Genomic DNA, 18,961 nt, shown 5'->3' with positions numbered 1-18,961 from the left:
TCCACGAAGAGTAAGCAGAAGGCAAAAGTGTTAGACACACAGATTAAAAGAAACCAAATATATGAAGATTCGATTCTTTTGTACATGTCCATCAAATATAAAAATATAACTTAAAAAAAATTCCTATAACCTTCTATTTAGGTAGAAAAGGAATTTCTATCAATATTTACTGAATTATAACTGAATCCACTTAAAATGATCTATCCAGAACTGAGAAACTATGTAATGAATGTAACTGGAACAGGTGGGTACTTAAAACTGCCATGGGCGGACTCCCTGGCAATCCAGTGGTTAGTACCCCGCACTTTCACTGCCGTGGGACCAGGTTTGATCCCTAGTAGGGGAACTAAGATCCCGCATGCGGCATGGCGCGCCCCATACAAACAAAAATACTGCCATAGCTTTTCAGTTGTTTACAAAACTGCTGTTAAAAAGACTTGTTTCATTATGAATTTATACACCGTGCCTAATATTTTGAAACAAAAGAAATTTGTTAAAAACAAAACACCTTGTGGCCTCAATGACTATAGGGTCATAGTTAGCAGAGAAAAAAAACTTGAACAAAATCCTTTACTCTAGTAATAAATAATTAAATACATATTTGAAAGACCTGACTCTAAAACATTGATTCTAATGTAGCTTAGCTGTTGCTTAAACCTTGAACGTTTTTAAGGGAAGAAAGAAATGGTACTAAGTTGAGACATAGTACCATAACATATATAAACATAAGGCAGGAAAAATTACATAGACCAAAACTACTGTTTTTTTTCTGATGGTAGGGGAAAGGCAAAAATTAAAGAAGTCTTATTATCTACGATGTTAGCATTGCATACTTGTGATTTAAGTTCCCTGAGAAGTGTATGCATGCCTAAAATAATACTTTAACTGCTTATTTTATGCTGATATATGGTAGTGTCATAAAATTCTAGAACTGATTGTATGGAATTATTTATGTTACATTCTGAATCCATACATACAGAGTACTGATGATACAATAACATGCGTAACAAACATTTTCTGGAAAACAGTCGAGTCACATAGATCTGGAATATATCAGGAATGTGCAGTAGAAAGCTGCAAATATTTGGCCATATTCAACTTAAGAAGGAACATATTAAAATCACTTTTTTGTTATGGTATTCATTGGCAGAGAAAAAATTCAATCTATGGTCAAATTTAATTATAAATGCCTATATATGATTTCTTTTTTTTTTTTTTTGCGACGCGGGCCTCTCACTGTTGTGGCCTCTCACGGAGCACAGGCCCCGGACGCGCAGGCCCAGCGGCCATGGCTCACGGGCCCAGCCGCTCCGCGGCATGTGGGATCTTCCCGGACCGGGGCACAAACCCGCGTCCTCTGCATCGGCAGGCGGACTCTCAACCACTGCGCCACCAGGGAAGCCCTATATGATGTTTTTAAACTCACTTTTTGGCAAAAACTATTGTGAGTAATTTTTGGTACAGGAATTCCAGTTAAGTTAAATAATTTGAACAATGTCTTAGAGTTGGCTCAAAAAAAGATTTGACCTAATATTCGTCAACTTCCTACTATTTTTAGATTTCTAAGACTCCTGCAACCTGAAGTCATAATAGGTATTTATCCATTTGAGCTTCAAAAGGTCATTAAACTTCACAGACTCATGAACTTTATATAACGGGATGCCATTTTCCTTACCTAAATTCGTTTGGGAGAAAATTAACCAACTAATTTGGAGAAATGATATGCCACCTTCCAATCATTCAAATAAATCCAATTTTCCATAACAACCTTTAAATAGATAAATGTCTAAGTCAAGTTCGAAAATAAACAGTTCAGTAATTAAGAAAGACGGAATACTATTGAGACCAAATGTCAACCTAAAATGATTTAAAATCACTTTGAAGAAGTTTAACATAACAATTTTGCATACTAAAATGCACCATCTAGGAAATAATTTAGAAATATGTACATTTTAGAGAAAGAAAGAATATCAACAGTATAAGTCAAGCCACATCTAGTTTTGCCTCTGGATACCACGCATTTTTTTGCAATGTATACATTACAAAGACATTTATAAATTATACATACTTGTATACATGTGATAAAGAGAAGACTATCCACAGAAGAAAACAAATCAGAATTACATTTTAGATCCTCTAGATGTTATACATTATTTTACAATGCCTATGTATATTAATTTGAATACAATGTCTCTTAAGAGGAAAAAAACTTTCCAATCTCAATTAGAGAGGTAAGTTATCAGACCAAAATTACAACTATTCATAGGGAACCTCTTTAAAAATCATTTTTCATAAAGAAAGCTTTTACTGGTACTCCTGAGAAGCAATGCTTACATTTAAGCAAAGTTAATACAATAAAATGAAAATTTTCTTTAACAAAAGCAGACAGTATTGTGCTATGATGATCTGACAGCAGCTTATAACCACTTTGCCTATAGGGAATTCCCTATGCATTGTGCCTACACATTCACCATACCAGGCACACACATTCAAAATACAAGCCAGTGGTTTTACAGGTATCAGTTAGGACATTTTGGTTAAAATGTGAACCACAATAATAGAGTTTAGTTCCTTAGGTTGGAAAAAAAATGTAATAGGTTAAGATAAAGTTCCTTTCCTCGGTAGGATCATGAAAATAGACCTTCAAAATTCACCCTAAGAGTCTATTTAGTGGATCATGAAAAATTAAGGAGAAGAGGATATACTTTTAACAAAGTGACAACTTACCTGATATGCCATTCTTGCTGGTGTTCAATAAAGCTACAGATGCTGCAGAAACTCTTTTATTGTTCACAGTCTGCCCTGGTTTTCTTGAGGTACATTCTTCACTATCACTGTCCTGTAAATTTAGTAGCCTTGGCTGGAAACACTGTAGTCGACATGATCTGATATTGCTTAATATTTCAGAAAGGGACAGTCTATTTTCACAATGTTTATTGGAAGCATTGGTCCGAGAGAAATTAGAAGAAAAGTCTATAGTTTGGGAAGAGCTTGAAAAACCATTCAGCATTTCAGGGTCTATCTGTTTCAGGACTGGGTCATGTTCTGTGGATATCCGGTCCATTATGACCCTGAAAAGCAATATAAAGCCAAATATTACCTAGAAGAACTTAACATTTTCTTTATACCTTCCCTTCCAGCTTGTAAACAAAAACGAGGTCAAAACAAATAGTTTACCTTCCACCTCTGCCAATTCGTCTCCTTGCAAATCCTATACATCTTCTCGGGACTGTGAGCATTGTAAGGCAATGCCTGTATCTCAACTTATCCAAATCTACCAATTCTGAATTTTCCAACGAATGGTTAGTTTGGTCCAAACGAGGCTGCAAAATAAATAAATAAATAAAAATTTAAAAAAACCAAAAACCCAAACAACTCATGAATGATTCTGAAATGAAGAAAAGTTAAATCATGATAAAAATAAAGTAACTACAGCATTAGCAGAGCAATTAAAATTTAGATATAAAACTTTAAAATTAGGGTTTAAATATTAACCAGGTAAAAGTCTATAAAACTGACTCAAAAGTTCACTCACCAAAATAACTCAAACTAAATTTAGTTTATGACTACAAATACATTTAAGATATTATATTTTAAAAGAAATATATCTTTAAAGAATAATGTGGCTTTTAACATTTATGTAGAAAAGTAGAGATAATGAAGTTAGTAATTTATAGACTTCCTACAGAGATAAATGAGAAGGAAATTTTTTGGAGTAAAAACTGCACTTCAAGAAGGTATGCATGGGTCAAATTCATACTTCCTCTTTACTTGTAAGAACATACAGTCCATTTCTTTGCCTTCCTATTTCTTCTAGCATTCTCTTTTTCTATGTTACCACTTTGTGTCTCCTTTTTCTCAAACACGTAACTTATAAACAATTCTCTACACCTCTCCTACATTAAATACACACACACACAAACACACCTGAAAAAGCTATAAGTGTATATGTTTACCATAATGCAACAAGACAAAAGGTCTCCAAAAGCCATATATGAGAGCCATCCTCACTACTCCATCATTACACCTTACTTGCAACCTTAGCATCTGGGAGTGAGGGTCATTCCTTGATATAATCTGCACCAAAACTTGACTTAACAGCACAAAGCATTTTCTAAGTGGGACAAAAAGTTATGAATATGATTATTTGACAATATATTGCCATGGGGGAAGTTTAAAAATGATTCCTTTATGTTTGATACTTACTGGGTTTGTATGGAAAAGATGGGCTTGCCCAAAAGTAAATTTCAATAAACACTCATCAGCCATCTAGGGTTCCATTAGAGATTCTGGGCTCACCTAACTCCAGCAATGACATAGTGAGTAGCTGTCGTAACTGCTGAAGTTATAGTTAAAGCCCAAAGTGAGCTAGATTTCTAAAATATGAGCAGTTATGAATTTCCAAATAAAGGGTTCTGATCTCCTTTGAAAGGACTCAGTACCTTCGAGCATCTTTTACTGGTATCTGGATAGGGGATATTAAATAAAAAATGCTGATTGACTTCCCATTTTTAGATCAAGACTAAGTCACCTTGACATGAGTTACCTGTTAATTCCAGTTCACAAAAACACCACAAAAAATAAAGTTCTTACAGCATAATACTGGCATCCTGCCCGCCTCCTGAAAGCACAGGGACCATCAGGATCATTTTCTTCTTCGGGTTCTGATATTGGGGACGGTACCTAGAAAAAGAGCCATGAAGCATTCCACTTAGGAGTTATCAAAAGTCAACAATCTTTGTAATGGTCTAAAATTAGAATCTGATCACAAACAGTGAATCACTCCTATATTACATACAGTAGGCAGTGAATTCCCCCAAACATTTAAAGATTAGCAAAATTTTTCTATGGTTAAAAATCATTATTCTTAATGGACTGGTTCTTGCAGGTAAGTTCACATGGTATTATTGCTTAACTGTTTCTGAACATGCAAGGGCTATAGGCTTTAAAAAGAATTAGTATGGTTTTTATATATCCCATTTACATTTTGTAAATATTGTATGTGACCATAAATACTTTATAATAACAGTTATGCTTCACCTATAAGTAGAGATGTTTTTACACAATACCTTTATTTCTCTATAATAAAGCCCCAAACTAAGAAGATAAAAAAGGTTTATGAATAGCCTCCCATCCCCAAAAGCCAAAAAGGTCACACATTTCACTCAAAGGGGAGTCCCTTATATCCTCACTCATTTTTATAAATCACTTTTTAAATTTAGCAGATCAGAAGCAGAGAATCAGAAGAGGAAAGAGGACCCGCTAAAAGGTAAGCAGACTGGTTGCAGAGAGAAGTACTAAGCCCACCACCTGACAGCAAAAGAATAAAGACTTTCAAAAAGCTGTCACATATTAAAAAGCATAGGACCAAGTGATACTAGGTCAAATATCCCTATATAATCTGACTGGACCTCTAGGGCAGCACTGATACATTATACAACAGCAAACTTTATAAATGTCATCAAAAAACAGATTAAATGAAATACAAATATACTCTGATATGCCAGGGAAATAATATGGTTTAGATAAACTTCTACCCATAATGGTTAAAATTAAAAAAAAAAAGTTTTAGTACTTAAGTTTCAGTTGTCTCGCAATTTCACTTTGGAGTACATCTCTTTTTCTGACAACGCTGACTCAACCATATTTACTTGCAAATTACCTCACGAATCCCTCTCTTCCTATTTTGAGAGGAAAAATGCTTTCTCCACATTATTTCCAAACTGTGGTAATTACCACTGAGCAGGGTCATCCAGGGGAGAAAGGCATTTGTTTGAGGTTCCAATATACCTCCACCAACACTATGGGGGAGACACAGACATAGTAAGCTGGGGCTAATTCTTCTTCCTGGGGAAACAAACTCAAACCTGAAATTTGAAAGGAAATCCCAAATGTGAATTTTACACTTTGGTTCCTTTACAAATCATCTACCTCTTCTAAAATATATACAGGAAGTGTCACAAAGCCTCAGGAATTTTTTGCATCCCCTCCTCCTGACTACCCCAGGAGGGGATTCCAGGATTTGGTCTGAGACACAGGAAGAGAGAGCTGATGTTAGGAGAATCAGAAGCATGATCGAAAAGAGACTGGGTTTTTATTCTGCTCTGCTGCAAATCAGTTGGAGAAGTCTGGTTAAAATGCTTGTTCTCTTAAGGCTCCCTATTCCTTTGTTCTTGTTTATTGGACAAAGAAGAAGCATATATTATTTTAATTATCTTTTTAGCAATAAAATCCTGATTTTGTAAGAGCTACATTCTAAATAGCTGCCTCACTGAATAATGTCCAACTTTAGGTACATGCCTACCTACAGTTTAGCCACAGGGGGATACCATTATAAAAATTAATGTTGTCAAAGACCTAGTATAAGGACTCAGAGGAACCTAAAAGTTTTGAAATGCAATTTCATGTGGGAATGGGAACTATATGAATAAACATTTGAATTTAGAACAGAAATGAAGATCTCTTAATAGATGAGGAATATATGACTAGTATGCTGAGTGTGTCTATCAGGATGGATGGACTGATTCTAGCAATAAGGGAAAAGTTTCTACTGGACATAGTATCCCCTGGCATCATTCTTAAAGGGCTGGGAGTGTATAGCAAAACTTTACTGGCTTTTATAAATGCATTTATCTAACTATGTCATTTCTTACTTAAAATTCTTTAAGAAGTTCCCAGTATATATAATGTAGATAGAGGCCATTTGTCATCTGACTACTACTCCAGGCATCATTCTGTTCACCTCTCTTCCCCTTTGTGTTTTATGTTCCAGCAATGCCAAACTGCTAGCAGTTCCCTCTAATATGCTGTTTTCTCTGCCTTGAGCCCTTCCCTACATCTTCTACCTGGGAAAGACCTACTATTTGTTCTCTCATTCCTTCAAATGTCATCTAATTAATATCCCATGACTATTCAAAGCCCTGCCTGAGTCTAACTACATGATCCTCTGACAATTTTAATAAATGATTTCATTTAAGTGCTTTTTAAGGGCATATGAAATTAAACACATTTTTGTGCATTTGTTACAACACGTATGAATGCTAAAATATTATCTGGGGTAGAAAAACTAAATAATCTACAAAAGAATAAAACTAATATAATCTAGCCAAAGGGGACAAGTTTTATGTAAACTCTAGATTTTAAATAGTTACAACAACAAGGTGTTTTATAAGCTGTCTTGCTTCCAAACATATCTGTCATTGCTTCCAAACGTATCTGTCATATTGGTTAAAAAAAAATGTTTTTTAAATCAAGTAAGTCAAAATGTTAAAATATGATAAAGCTTGTTATAGTACTCTCTTTAGGTTGTCTACAACATAAGGAAAAGAAAAAAGGAGGGCATTGCTATCAGGTGCTAAACAATATATGTTTTAAATTGATCCTTTAATATATAAAATAAAGGTCTTGTTTTAGAGATAGCACATATGAAACAAAAATTAAGATTTTTAAACTGCAAACATTTTGCTATAAAACTGTTGTAATATAACCAAATAATTATTTTCACAAGTTAAAACTTGAACCAGTTCTAAATTTTCTTTAGAATCAAATAGTTATTGCCAAACAAATTAGCAGAATTTACATTAAAAGTTGTAAAATACAATGCTGGTGGAATTATTGTTGGTGAATATTTACAATGATGTATTAAATGTCTTAAAATATTTATAATCTTTAGTTCAGGAATTCCATTTCTAATAATCTATTTTAAATACAGAGGGAAGAGGTAGAGATGCTAATTTTTATAAAAGGGAAAGCTGAAAACCACCTAAATGCTACACAACAGAATAAACTTTATTCAACTGATAGAAAATAACAGAAGCAAATACCATTTCAGTAACTAACATAAATAACCTGGAAACTGTTTATGTCATAACATTAGGTGAAGAAAGCAAGAATCAAAACTCTAAGATGTCAATTATGTTTTAAAATATAGCAATATAAAAGACTAGAAGAAAATGTCTTTAAAATAGTTTTAAAACAAGCACCTGTGGAAATTCATCTTCATCTGAGCTGTGAAAGTCATACTGCTTAATGTCACTCTTATTGATCACAGGCAGTGTCTCAGGAGCGGGTTGCTGAGACGCTAGCAAAGCCTCTGCTTTAGGCTTCTTTGGGTACTTCTTCTTTTGACGAACCACATCAGAAGCCTCTTCTTTCAGAGACAAATGATGCGGGTGCTGTTTACATGACGATTTTTCCCCCAAAAGGAAGAAATGAAAATCATTTTAGAAAGCACGAAAAACTATACTGCTCTTTGAAAAACATACATTTTTACCCCAGAGGTGATTTTATTTTCTGCTTTTAATATGCAAAAATTATTATGTGACCATAAACTGAAAAATGTTTTGCTTTCACAAATTACAGTGAAAAATAATTATGACACTTAAATTTACTTTCTACATTGTTATCAATACTTAAACTAAGATGTTAATGATTTTTAAAAATTGTTATACTATGCAATCCAGCATTTAAATAGTATTTAAATTCTATTTTAATTTTATTTAAATCTACTAATTAATGATGAAAATTAACAACTATTTTTATTTTTAAAATGACTTGAATTAGATTATAAATTCATTTCTATGCTCATTTCCAATTTTTAAAAATGTCTACATGTGGGGTAACTTTTTTGAGACAGATAAGCTTATTAATTAGGAAAAAAACTTTACTTTTTCAAATGAATAATTACTGCCTCAACTGAACAATAATCAAACTGTTCTCAGGTACCCCAGAGTTCAGTAGTGGTATGTGAGAGGCCATCTGGCAAAGAGACTGATGGGGTGGGTTCTAGCACCCACCTCTCCTCAACAGAACAGCTCTGTTTCTGTTTAAACATATTGGCATTATTTTAATAAATAGAGATCTACTACTTTAAAAAGTTTGAAAATGACTGTTCTAAGCATCAAAGTACAAGCACTATGAAAGTGTAAAAATATTGAGGAAGTTATACCTTTCCCCATGTAGCTCAGATTTTTGTAAAAACTACTTTAGGGTCAAAAATGTTACACATGATGAAAATGTTGCTTAAATGCCAAGTTACTGAGATATAAATGGTTTCATACAATGGATATAGCTATGACATCAAAAAGAAATCCCCAACTTCTCAGAAACTACTTATATTTTAAGGTGGGATGTGTGACAAAGGAAATATAGTTAACTATGTGAAATAGGGTAGAGCAACAATGGATGCAACCATATTTCTAAAATTAATATTTAAATAGGGTGGGTGTTTAATCTTAGAGATGATCTAAAATAAGAATCAATATATAGCAAAGGCTGATTCTGTCAGTAATTTGGGGTTGAGATTTTCATATTCTATGCCTACCAATAATATGCCTTGGGAAAGCACTGATTTATATAAAAAGGATTTTTAAAAATAATGTACAAAATGACATTTATTGTATTGTTTATGGTGAAGCAAGTGTGATTTAAAGGGTAGGTGGGCTAGATGCCTGCGATTAATAAGAAAAAACTTTGCTCTTTGAATTGACATGAGTTGAATAATGGAGGAGTCTTCCTGCTCCACATTCTTCCTTGACCTTTAGGAATGAACCCATGAAAACTGAGGATTGTGTACATTTTTAAAAGATGAATTTTCCACAAACACCCTAAGTCACTTTTAAAATCTTGCTACACAGTACAGCTCTACTGTCTAAATGCTCAGCCAATAACCTGTTTCTTTTTAAAATCTAAGCTCCTTAAAGGTTTTATTAATTTTTGTATTTCTCAACTGAATACTTTAATATTCACTTGGAACAGTGAATAATGAATAAATATAATTCTTCAGTCTAAGAAACTAAAGTAATTACTAGTGCTCTTTATTAAGAAGAAACTGTGATCTAGAAGTTGTAGGACTTTTTCAAGTCAAGATAGATAGCAACTGATAAATGCTGGTTATGGCAATGGTGATGACAATAAGAATAACTTCCAATAGTCTCAATGAAGAAAGCTCTAATTTTAGATTTTGATGCCTGCCACTATGATGCAGGATTTGCTAAGGCTCGTGATAATAACTAAGCTTTAATTACCCATATTCTATAAAGAAGCAGACAGCATAGTTGAAAGCACACGGTCTTTGATGTTAGACCTAGACTCAAATTTTGAATCTGCCACTTAACAACTTTATGATCTGGAAGTCACACAGAGGTAAAAATCTGTCTCAAAGGGAAGTTATAAGGATTAATGAATCAGTGTGTATAAAAAATCCTAGCAAAGTGCTTGGCAAAAAGTAGGAACTCAAGCATGTTAATAACTTTCTTCCTTAACCAAACTATTATAAGACAACTTCAGAAACCAACTGTCTGATCAATACTACCATACATGCTTCTCCCCAGAAGATATTCACCTTAGTTTTACATTCTTGGACTTTGTGATGATTTCCATTATGAAGAGTTGCTGGAGTGGCATATAACTCTTTTTCTGATCTACTGATCTTCACTTCATTAAGGATTTCACCACCATAGTCTCCCAAATGATATCTTGAAAAGGAAATAATATATAAGAAAATGTTACAGTTTAAAAATAAAAAATAAATAAAAAACCAATGATACTTCATTTGCTTGGAACACAACTAATCAAACAGAGCCAACAATTAATCAGATTATTCTTAAGAGAGAAAACTTACGGGAATAAAGAAGCCCATATTTGGGATTTAGTAAAAACAAAACCAGCCCCTACCCCCACCCACCTAATCTCTAAGGGACACAGAAGACGGAATCCTCATATATTTTATATTTTCAAGCACTAGGAAGTGATGTTTAGAATGCTTACCTCAGCAAACACACAAAATTTTGTTAGGTTTAGCATAGTCTACTTAATTACGTAGGAAAAGGATAATTACATCAGAGAATACATTTTCAAAATGCAACGAAACAAGTATTTCCTAACTAATCAGAAAATAAAATCAAATAAACATTTATTTCTCTCAAATTTTGTTTAACAGAAACTTTAATACAGAGAATTGGACAAAATGATCTCCAAGTTCTTTTCTAAATACAACTCAATGATTCTGCAACAACAACAAAAAATTACGTATAACAGAGGATCTACACTACACACAAAAATATCCCCCAAATTTGCAACCCGAGCTGGTAACTTAATCTGATTTTTAAAACAAAAAGTAGTAATCACAATTTTCAAAAAAATGTAGATTTTGTTATACAATCAATTTCAGTTGTTATAAAGCTTAAATTTGGTTACATTTTGCCTATCATTTGACTAAAGCTGTTACTGGTTTGTAATAGTAGCAATGTTACCTTTTTTCCACAACTTCTAAGGTTAAGTGCAATAATTCTCGTTTTGTTTTCTCTCTTCTCTTAATCATTTCCAAAATTGTTATGGCTCTACTAAACTCTCGTCTCAGTTTCAACATCTTTTCATAAGAGGCTTCATCATTCTTACGATTCTATTGAAAATAACAAGTTTAGAAGAATAACTCCAATTGTCCACATTTCCAGCTTCATTCAACAAAATCTTATCAGACCCAAATTCATTCTATAAAAGCAAAATGTTAAAAAAGTCATCTAAAAAGCAACTACATTAAGAGAACCTATTTAACTCTGAAAATAAAAGTATAAGCAAGTATCTCAGTAAATATTTAAAAAAAAATGTTGCCAGCTGTTGAAAAGATGGAATGACATAGAACGGATAATTCCAATGTAAACAAAATTTTTAAAGTCTGTCTGAAACAAAACCTACTATATCAGAAAATGCAGTCTTTTCATATTGTTACAAGGTATTTTGCAATGACAGAGAGAAACAGTTGTCAAATCAAGGTTACCTAAAAATAGCTAAAATGAGTGGCTTATTCATCCATCCAGCTCTGTAACTGGGGGCTGGACAGTTCAATACACTACAGTGTAAACATTCATAATGACAAGCAAAGCTTCACTTCAGAAACTCAGATATAAAACTGATTATGGGATATAAAGGATCTCAAGGAATGGAATGATCATGCTTCAGTGTAGTAACACCTCATTGCAGAGTAGAAAAGACATCCAGTGAAAAGTCTGAATTTTATTAGAAGTTCTTACTTTGAACTGTAAGAAGTAACTTGAACTAACTCACAGGTGAAAGTCCTATCTAATAACTAGAGAAGGCTCAATTGTAATTAGCAGCATCATTTGCATATAAAAGTAACTGTTAATAAAAATATTTTGTTCAATCAAATATCCACAGAATACTTACTTTATATTAGGCATGGAACTATTTGTTTAAAAATAGACCACTACCACCCCTCATTCTATATGTTTAGACAGACTGCATTTAAGCAAGCTTTCCATACCTGACTTAATAAAGCAATATGACATTAGAAAGAACCCAAAGAAAGCCAGGTTTCATACTGGAGGATTATAAAGGAGAAAATAAAACTTGAGAAAGATTCAAAGTTTTACTTTTTTCCTTTTGTGTATAGTTACTTGTATTTGAAAATTAATCATCACCTATAAAACATTACCTAAACTAAGTCCTTAATTAAGGTAGTGCATACCGAATATTAAAAAATACTACGTTAATAAATCATCCTTTTATCTTATCCAAAGGAAATCAATCTTTTTTCCCCCTTCAGCAGTACTATGTGACAAAAGGCAAAAATCTAAAGCATGGTATTAAGCAAATATTTTTTTGTAACCAGGCAGCAATAATACCTTCCGTTTGAAAAAAAACTAACATTACCAAGAGCAAATATTAAAAGTGCTCACTCTGTACAAAGTATTGCACATGTCCCCTATGCTCAAAAGGCTTAAACTCTAATGAGAATGAGAGATATCCAGATTCAAAAGATGAATAATAATAGCAGCTGAACCAAAAGTGCACCAGAACCTTTTAAAATTGTCCTCCTTTTCACTAAGGGTTTCTCTTGGAATGTGTGCTTCTCTCCTTTCTTACTCATTCATTTCCTGCTCTCTTTAGGCCCAAATAACTAGTGTTCCTAATTTTTCTTTACCCCAGTCCTGCCCTTTCTGCTCTACTTTGTAACCTTTTATTGTGAAATAATTTCAGATTACAAAAAAGTTACAAAAAAGTATAAAGAATTCCCATATATCTTCATTCAGATTCTCCAAAGGTTAATATTTTACACTTGCTTTATGTATCTCTTTATGTATGTATCTATGTATGTATGTACATACACATTGTTATGGACCAAATGTTTGCATCTCCTGATAACTCATATGTTGAAATCCTAACTCTCCAATGTTATTTTTATTTGGAGGTAAGGTCTTTGGGAGTCCTGTAGAATGGATTAGTACCCTAAGAGACCCCAGAGAGATCTCTTGCCCCATCTGCCATGTGAGGACACAGCAAGAGGACCATCTATGAAACAGAAAGTGGTCCCTCAATAGACACCAAATCTGATGGTACCTGGATCTTGGACTTCCCAACCTCCAGAACTGAGAAATAAATGTTTGCTGTTTAAGCCACCCAGTCTAATGTATTTTTGTTACAACAGCTCAAATGAACTAAGACACATATACATGTATATATATAAACACATACACACATACATAAACTATTAGCAATGGTGTTTTAAATATTTTTCGAGAAAAGTTGAAGATATAATGCTCCTTTATCCCCTAAACACTTTTATATTTTCTAAAAACAATGATAATCTCTTATACAATCACAGTACCATTATCGAAATCAGAAAATTAACATTGATATAAAAACTATTACTTAATTTACAGACTTTATTCATAGTTCACCAATTGTCCCACTAATGTCCTTCACAGCAAGAAATAGTTATATACATATTTTATATATTTATATAATGTTGCTATAAAGGACATTAATGGAACAATAATAACTTTTATTATTAAAATTCATTAATAATAATAAATTCTTTTTCCTGGTCTAGAACCCGATTCAGGATTAAAATCGCGTTTAGCTGTCATGTCTCTTTACTCTCCTATAATTTGGAATAGTTTCTCTGTCTTTCTATGGTGATCATGACCTTGATAGTTTTAAAGAGTAGAAGCCACTTATTTTTGTAGAATGTTCCTCAATTGGGGTTTCTTTGATGTTTTTCCACAATTAAATTCATGTTGTAAACTTTTGGTAGGACCATCACAGAAGAGACACTGTGTCTCTCACTCAGCATATCAGGAGTTAAATGATACCTATTTGTCCCGTTACTGCTGATGCTTTGATCACATGATTAAGATGGTGTTTGCCAGGTTTCTCTAGTCAAATTAGTATTTTTCCTTTTTTAATTAAAAAGTATGCTGTGGGACTTATATAAGCATCTTGTTTCTCATCAAATTTCCCCCATCAGTTTAGCTTCCATTAATTCTAACTTTTGCCAGAAACAATTGTTACTATGGTGGTTGCCAAATGGTGATTTTTGAACTCCATCATTCCACTGACATTTATAAGTTGGAAATCTATGGTAAGGAAAAGTGTTCTCTTTCATCAATCAATCAATCAATCAATCATTCATCTACTTATCCATCTATCCATCCATCCATTTATATCAGTATAGACTCATGGGTTACTTTATGGGTTATAATCCATTACTCTCCTTATTTTGACATACAAACTTGCCCAGATCTGATCAGCAGGGTCACCCTTTAAGCTGGCTCCTGAGGCCTTCTGACATGGCTCCAACATTCTTCAATCACATTCTTAAATTCTGGCAAAGCAGAATGTTCCAAGCTGATCTTTATGCTTTCCTAGCACCAGACCTAAAATCAACCATTTTTCTAAGGAGCCCTGGTTCCCTTTAATGGAAAATGGTATTTAAAATCAAGATTTACATGCTACTGTAATTGCTTCTATACCCTCTCAACAAACAGAGCTAGGAAATAAGCCTGTAATATATTTATGTACATACCCATGCACAGATCTATATCTATTTCTAGCTATATCAATATTAAAAACTAAGTTCATACTGACATCTTTTCTGTGCTTTTAAGATGGCCCTACTCCCTATATTCAAATCTACTCAGTTCCCTTTACCCTTCTCACAACTGTCTCTGCTTGGAGCAAATTCCTGTCTTCTTGTTCCAGTTACATATTATAGTTCTGACCAACTGCCAAATCTATAGGGAAGTGGTTTTCAAACTGTTGTAATTTAGAGTTAACTATAGATCTTTTTAAACCAAGGCTAATTCACGAGTGATTGTTATGTGCAGCCAGACTGAGAACCACTACCCTGGAAGTTTCCTCTCCTAACTATCTTGCCACACAGAGGGAGGAGAGAAGGCACAAACGCTAACAGTTTTACCTTTGGGGTTAAACATATAAATGTATATGCTGATTCAAGACTTCCCAGTCAGTGCACTCAGACGTGCTGGTACCTTAACACCATGTCATTTGAGAATGTCCTAAAGCACTTAAGTACTCCCAAACTAAACATTAGTTTAATGATTAAAATTAAATTATAGACTTCCAAGCAAATATTTCAGAAGTCCTTTACTCTAGCCTTTGCATCAGCTATATAAATGTTTTTATGTTTGTGGGAATAGAAAAGGAAGCAGAGGACCTCTGTTAGCTGGTATTCATTTTTGCATATCCCAATGCCTGACCACCTCCTGAACACCTAGGGTGTCCACTCTTGATTGCTTTCCTAACTTCCTCATTTTAAAACTCACAGACATCTCTAAGCAGCAAGAGTGTACATGAAGGGGAATAGTCTTTGGTCCCATAACTGAAAACAGAGAGGAATAAAAAGACCATATACCACCTTGGAGAGGAAGATGAAAATAACAGGTAAGAGAAAGGGCAGGAATCAGGTGTCAGGAAAATGCTGGCCTAGTTATTACACAATGGAGAAATGCCTAAACACAGGAACCTATTTCTGGCAATTCTCAAAACACACTGGTTAGAAAATAGTGATTTAACCTATTAAGAATAAAACATATTTAAACATTTGGAATATTGTTTATATGTCAATAAATACTGATAATCTTAAGTACTTCATAACCATTCACTAAAAGAAGCCCAACAGTACTTTTCCTTCAAAAGACATTGCTCTAAGTCTATGTTTTGCAATACATCCGAATCAATTACATTTCTTTTAAAAAGTAACTGGAAGTTCAGATTTTTCAATAATTCAGATAAACCTCTCCTTCCTCATGTCCATATTTATAAAGCTTTACTGTATTTACAAACTTATCTCATTATAGTCTTTTCTAAACAAGGCACTAAATCTTCAAGAAATATCTAATATTTCCTTAGCTAAGAACCAAAACACCAAATTGAAAACTCAGTCTGGGTTAGGGAATGTCATATACATTTGGGAAATCCAAGAAAGAGTTATAAAAACTCTGGTTGTTAACCAGTAGGGAAGTTTCCCCTAAAATGTACTATCCCTGGCAGCTGTTATGCTTCACAGCTGTTATATTAACAGCTGATAAGGACAAGCATTCAATGTTAGGAGAAACAGGAATCCACAGAAAATGCTTTGCCTCCAATTATAATTCCTCATGGTTTTTACATTTATATGTTCCTAATATTCTGCAATGTTAGAGAATGTGTTACCGTGTCTGATGTTTACCGTCAATTATGAGAAATGGAAGGCAGTGACTACCAGTCTGAAATAATGCTTTCTTCTATACTGTATCATTTCACAGCCTGAGACCCCATTTCTCTTAAAATTCTGGCTCATCTTGCTTCTGAAAGCCAGATTAGGACAAGTTTGTCAATTCGAAATCTGACACAACCGACAACTCAGAAAAGGAGAAAAAGGTTCCATTGTGTTACTTGCGACTGTTAGCAGAACAGGCTTGAAAATGAACCTTTCCCAACTTCCCATGACCCCACAGTAGTTAGAGGGAGTAAAGTCCATTTTCACATGCATGATTTAGAATATGGTTTCAAAGAACTCTTAAGCTTCCCAAACAGAGGATATGTATAGAATGTACAGTTTACTGAAGAATTCAAAACTTCCGAGTTTTCCTCCTAACATGAATTTCCTCACATCACTTCAACTGCAAGCCTAAAATGGTATAACCAATAGATTTATAAAGCCCATAGGTATTAAATAAACATTGCAAACAACTGGGGGATAGAAGCTACTGAATAGCAGGCTTTCTAATATAAAGTTCAACAATGTCATTAGCTTCCCTTTATATTAGAATTACTCAAAATTACTCAAGCTATCAGCAAAAAAAAAATATTGGTCTTAAATACTATCAAGGTACATTCAGTTAAATCTGATTTGCATATTACCTTTCTTTTCTTTCTTTTTTTTTAAACATCTTTATTGGAGTATGTGGTCACAAAGCACCGAGCTGATCTCCTTGTGCTATGCGGCTACTTTACACTAGTTATCTATTTTACGTTTGGTAGTGTATATATGTCCGTGCCACTCTCTCACTTTGTCACAGCTTACCCTTCCCCCTCCCCATATCCTCAAGTCCATGCTCTAGTAAGACACAGACCTACTAGGGCATATTACCTTTCGAGTTTGCATTTTCTCTGTTCTCCTCCGAAAGGCAACATAAGGGTCATTGTTGGTAGAGCCATCTCTTTTCTCTTGTTTTATCTGAGGAATGAGGGATGGTCCCCTGCAGTTTTTACGTTTTCTCACCCAGTAGTCATATACAGCTTTAATAAGGTAATCATCTTCGTTTAGCAGCAGTTTTGCTTCTTGAAGTGTTACAAGCTAAATAAAAAATTTAAAATGTCATCAACTACAATGCTTAAAAGAAATTAAAATTAAACTATACCTACAGGAAAAAATGTGATCAGTCTAACAATTATGATCAGATATCATGATGGCAGAAAACACAATTCAATTCAATCTAACAAAGACTTTATTAATAAGATTTACCAAAATTAGAAATTTGCCCTAAGAGGTAGTGAGTTCCACCACTTAAAATATTTAAGAAGCCTGGATTAATGATAAGACTACAACAGACTTATGACTCAGGAAAGTCCTGAACTGGAAGACATCCAGGGTCCTTCAAAATTCTGATATTCTGGGATTCCACACATTGGAGGATCTACTAGTTTTCAATAGTCTACTAGCTTCTTTCAGTGTTTTTGTTTTTCAACAGAAACTAGAGTATACAGGTGGTTTCTTTTTACCTCCCTCCAAAATAAACTATGGATATTTTCTAACGTATTGCAACTAAATATACACATGCCTCCTTTGAAATTGAAAAGGACAAACTTAGCATGTTTCCAGAAGTTTCAACACTATGCAATCTTGAATTTCTTGTACCAGTTACATATATAAACAATTCCTCTAACAAAGCTGATTAAATACTAGAGAATCCTTGTTCTAAACACTCATTTTGTTAATGACACTGTCATGTCTGGGACAGTGGCATCTCAAGGATCTATTTCTCCTTTATCAGTGCAGCCAATATATGCTGACATTATCTCAAAGTAAAGTTTGTAGAAATTTGCTTGGTCACATCTGTTTCCTTGCTCCTTGTGAAGATCAGAGAGGCTCATCAGCTTTAGTAAGATGGATTAGGGGTTACGCATATCCATTTATAGTGAAGCTTAGAAAAAGATTATGGAGTTTTAGGGCTGTGAACCCTTACTGAAGTGATGCTATCCCAATCTTTTTACTTTTATCATTCTAGAGATGAAGACGCATTTTCAAAACAAATTGAGATATCTCCTAAAAACTTGGAAATGAGGGGAAAATTTTTATCACTGAAATTTTAAGGTCAACATACTAATCAATTTGCAGGTCGTATGAATTCATTTGAAGAAAGCATGACTTAGCAAATAAATTTTTGCTATGATCTGACTTCTCATATTGGTATAACTTCATGGAATAAATGTAATAATCATTTGGACTTCCAGTCCTAAGATGGTGCTTACTAAAGCTAATTAGTTGGTTTCTTATTACAATTTGGCTGCCAAGATGGTTTGACCACAGAAGAGAATACAGATGGTATCAACTCAAGTATTCTAGTCGACATGACAATAAAATTATAAGTGGCCATTCTTTGGTTTATTCAAAGTCTCAGTGGAGTCAGCTTAACTGCATCTGAGATGCTGAGTAACT

The 18,961-nt window shown here is 33.7% G+C and overlaps 1 protein-coding gene across 1 annotated transcript in view; it reads right to left on the bottom strand.

Annotated features, from left to right (window-relative positions):
• The window catches only part of EPC2 (enhancer of polycomb homolog 2), a 108,381-nt gene that overhangs the window by 12,356 nt on the left and 77,064 nt on the right, over positions 1–18,961 (bottom strand). Inside the window, exons 4-10 of the mRNA XM_007117946.4 lie at positions 17,393–17,599; positions 11,253–11,401; positions 10,343–10,475; positions 7,983–8,174; positions 4,594–4,683; positions 3,178–3,323; positions 2,728–3,071 (exon numbers count right to left, since the gene is read on the bottom strand). Of these exons, the coding sequence (XP_007118008.1) occupies positions 2,728–3,071; positions 3,178–3,323; positions 4,594–4,683; positions 7,983–8,174; positions 10,343–10,475; positions 11,253–11,401; positions 17,393–17,599 (1,261 nt within the window). The remainder of the gene's footprint in view (positions 1–2,727; positions 3,072–3,177; positions 3,324–4,593; positions 4,684–7,982; positions 8,175–10,342; positions 10,476–11,252; positions 11,402–17,392; positions 17,600–18,961) is intronic.

This window comes from Physeter macrocephalus, chromosome 2 (assembly GCF_002837175.3).
Source record: "Physeter macrocephalus isolate SW-GA chromosome 2, ASM283717v5, whole genome shotgun sequence".
NCBI classification, from domain to species: domain Eukaryota; kingdom Metazoa; phylum Chordata; class Mammalia; order Artiodactyla; family Physeteridae; genus Physeter; species Physeter macrocephalus.
Note: the sequence above shows the minus strand (reverse complement) of the source record. Positions and strands in the feature narration are given on the sequence as shown.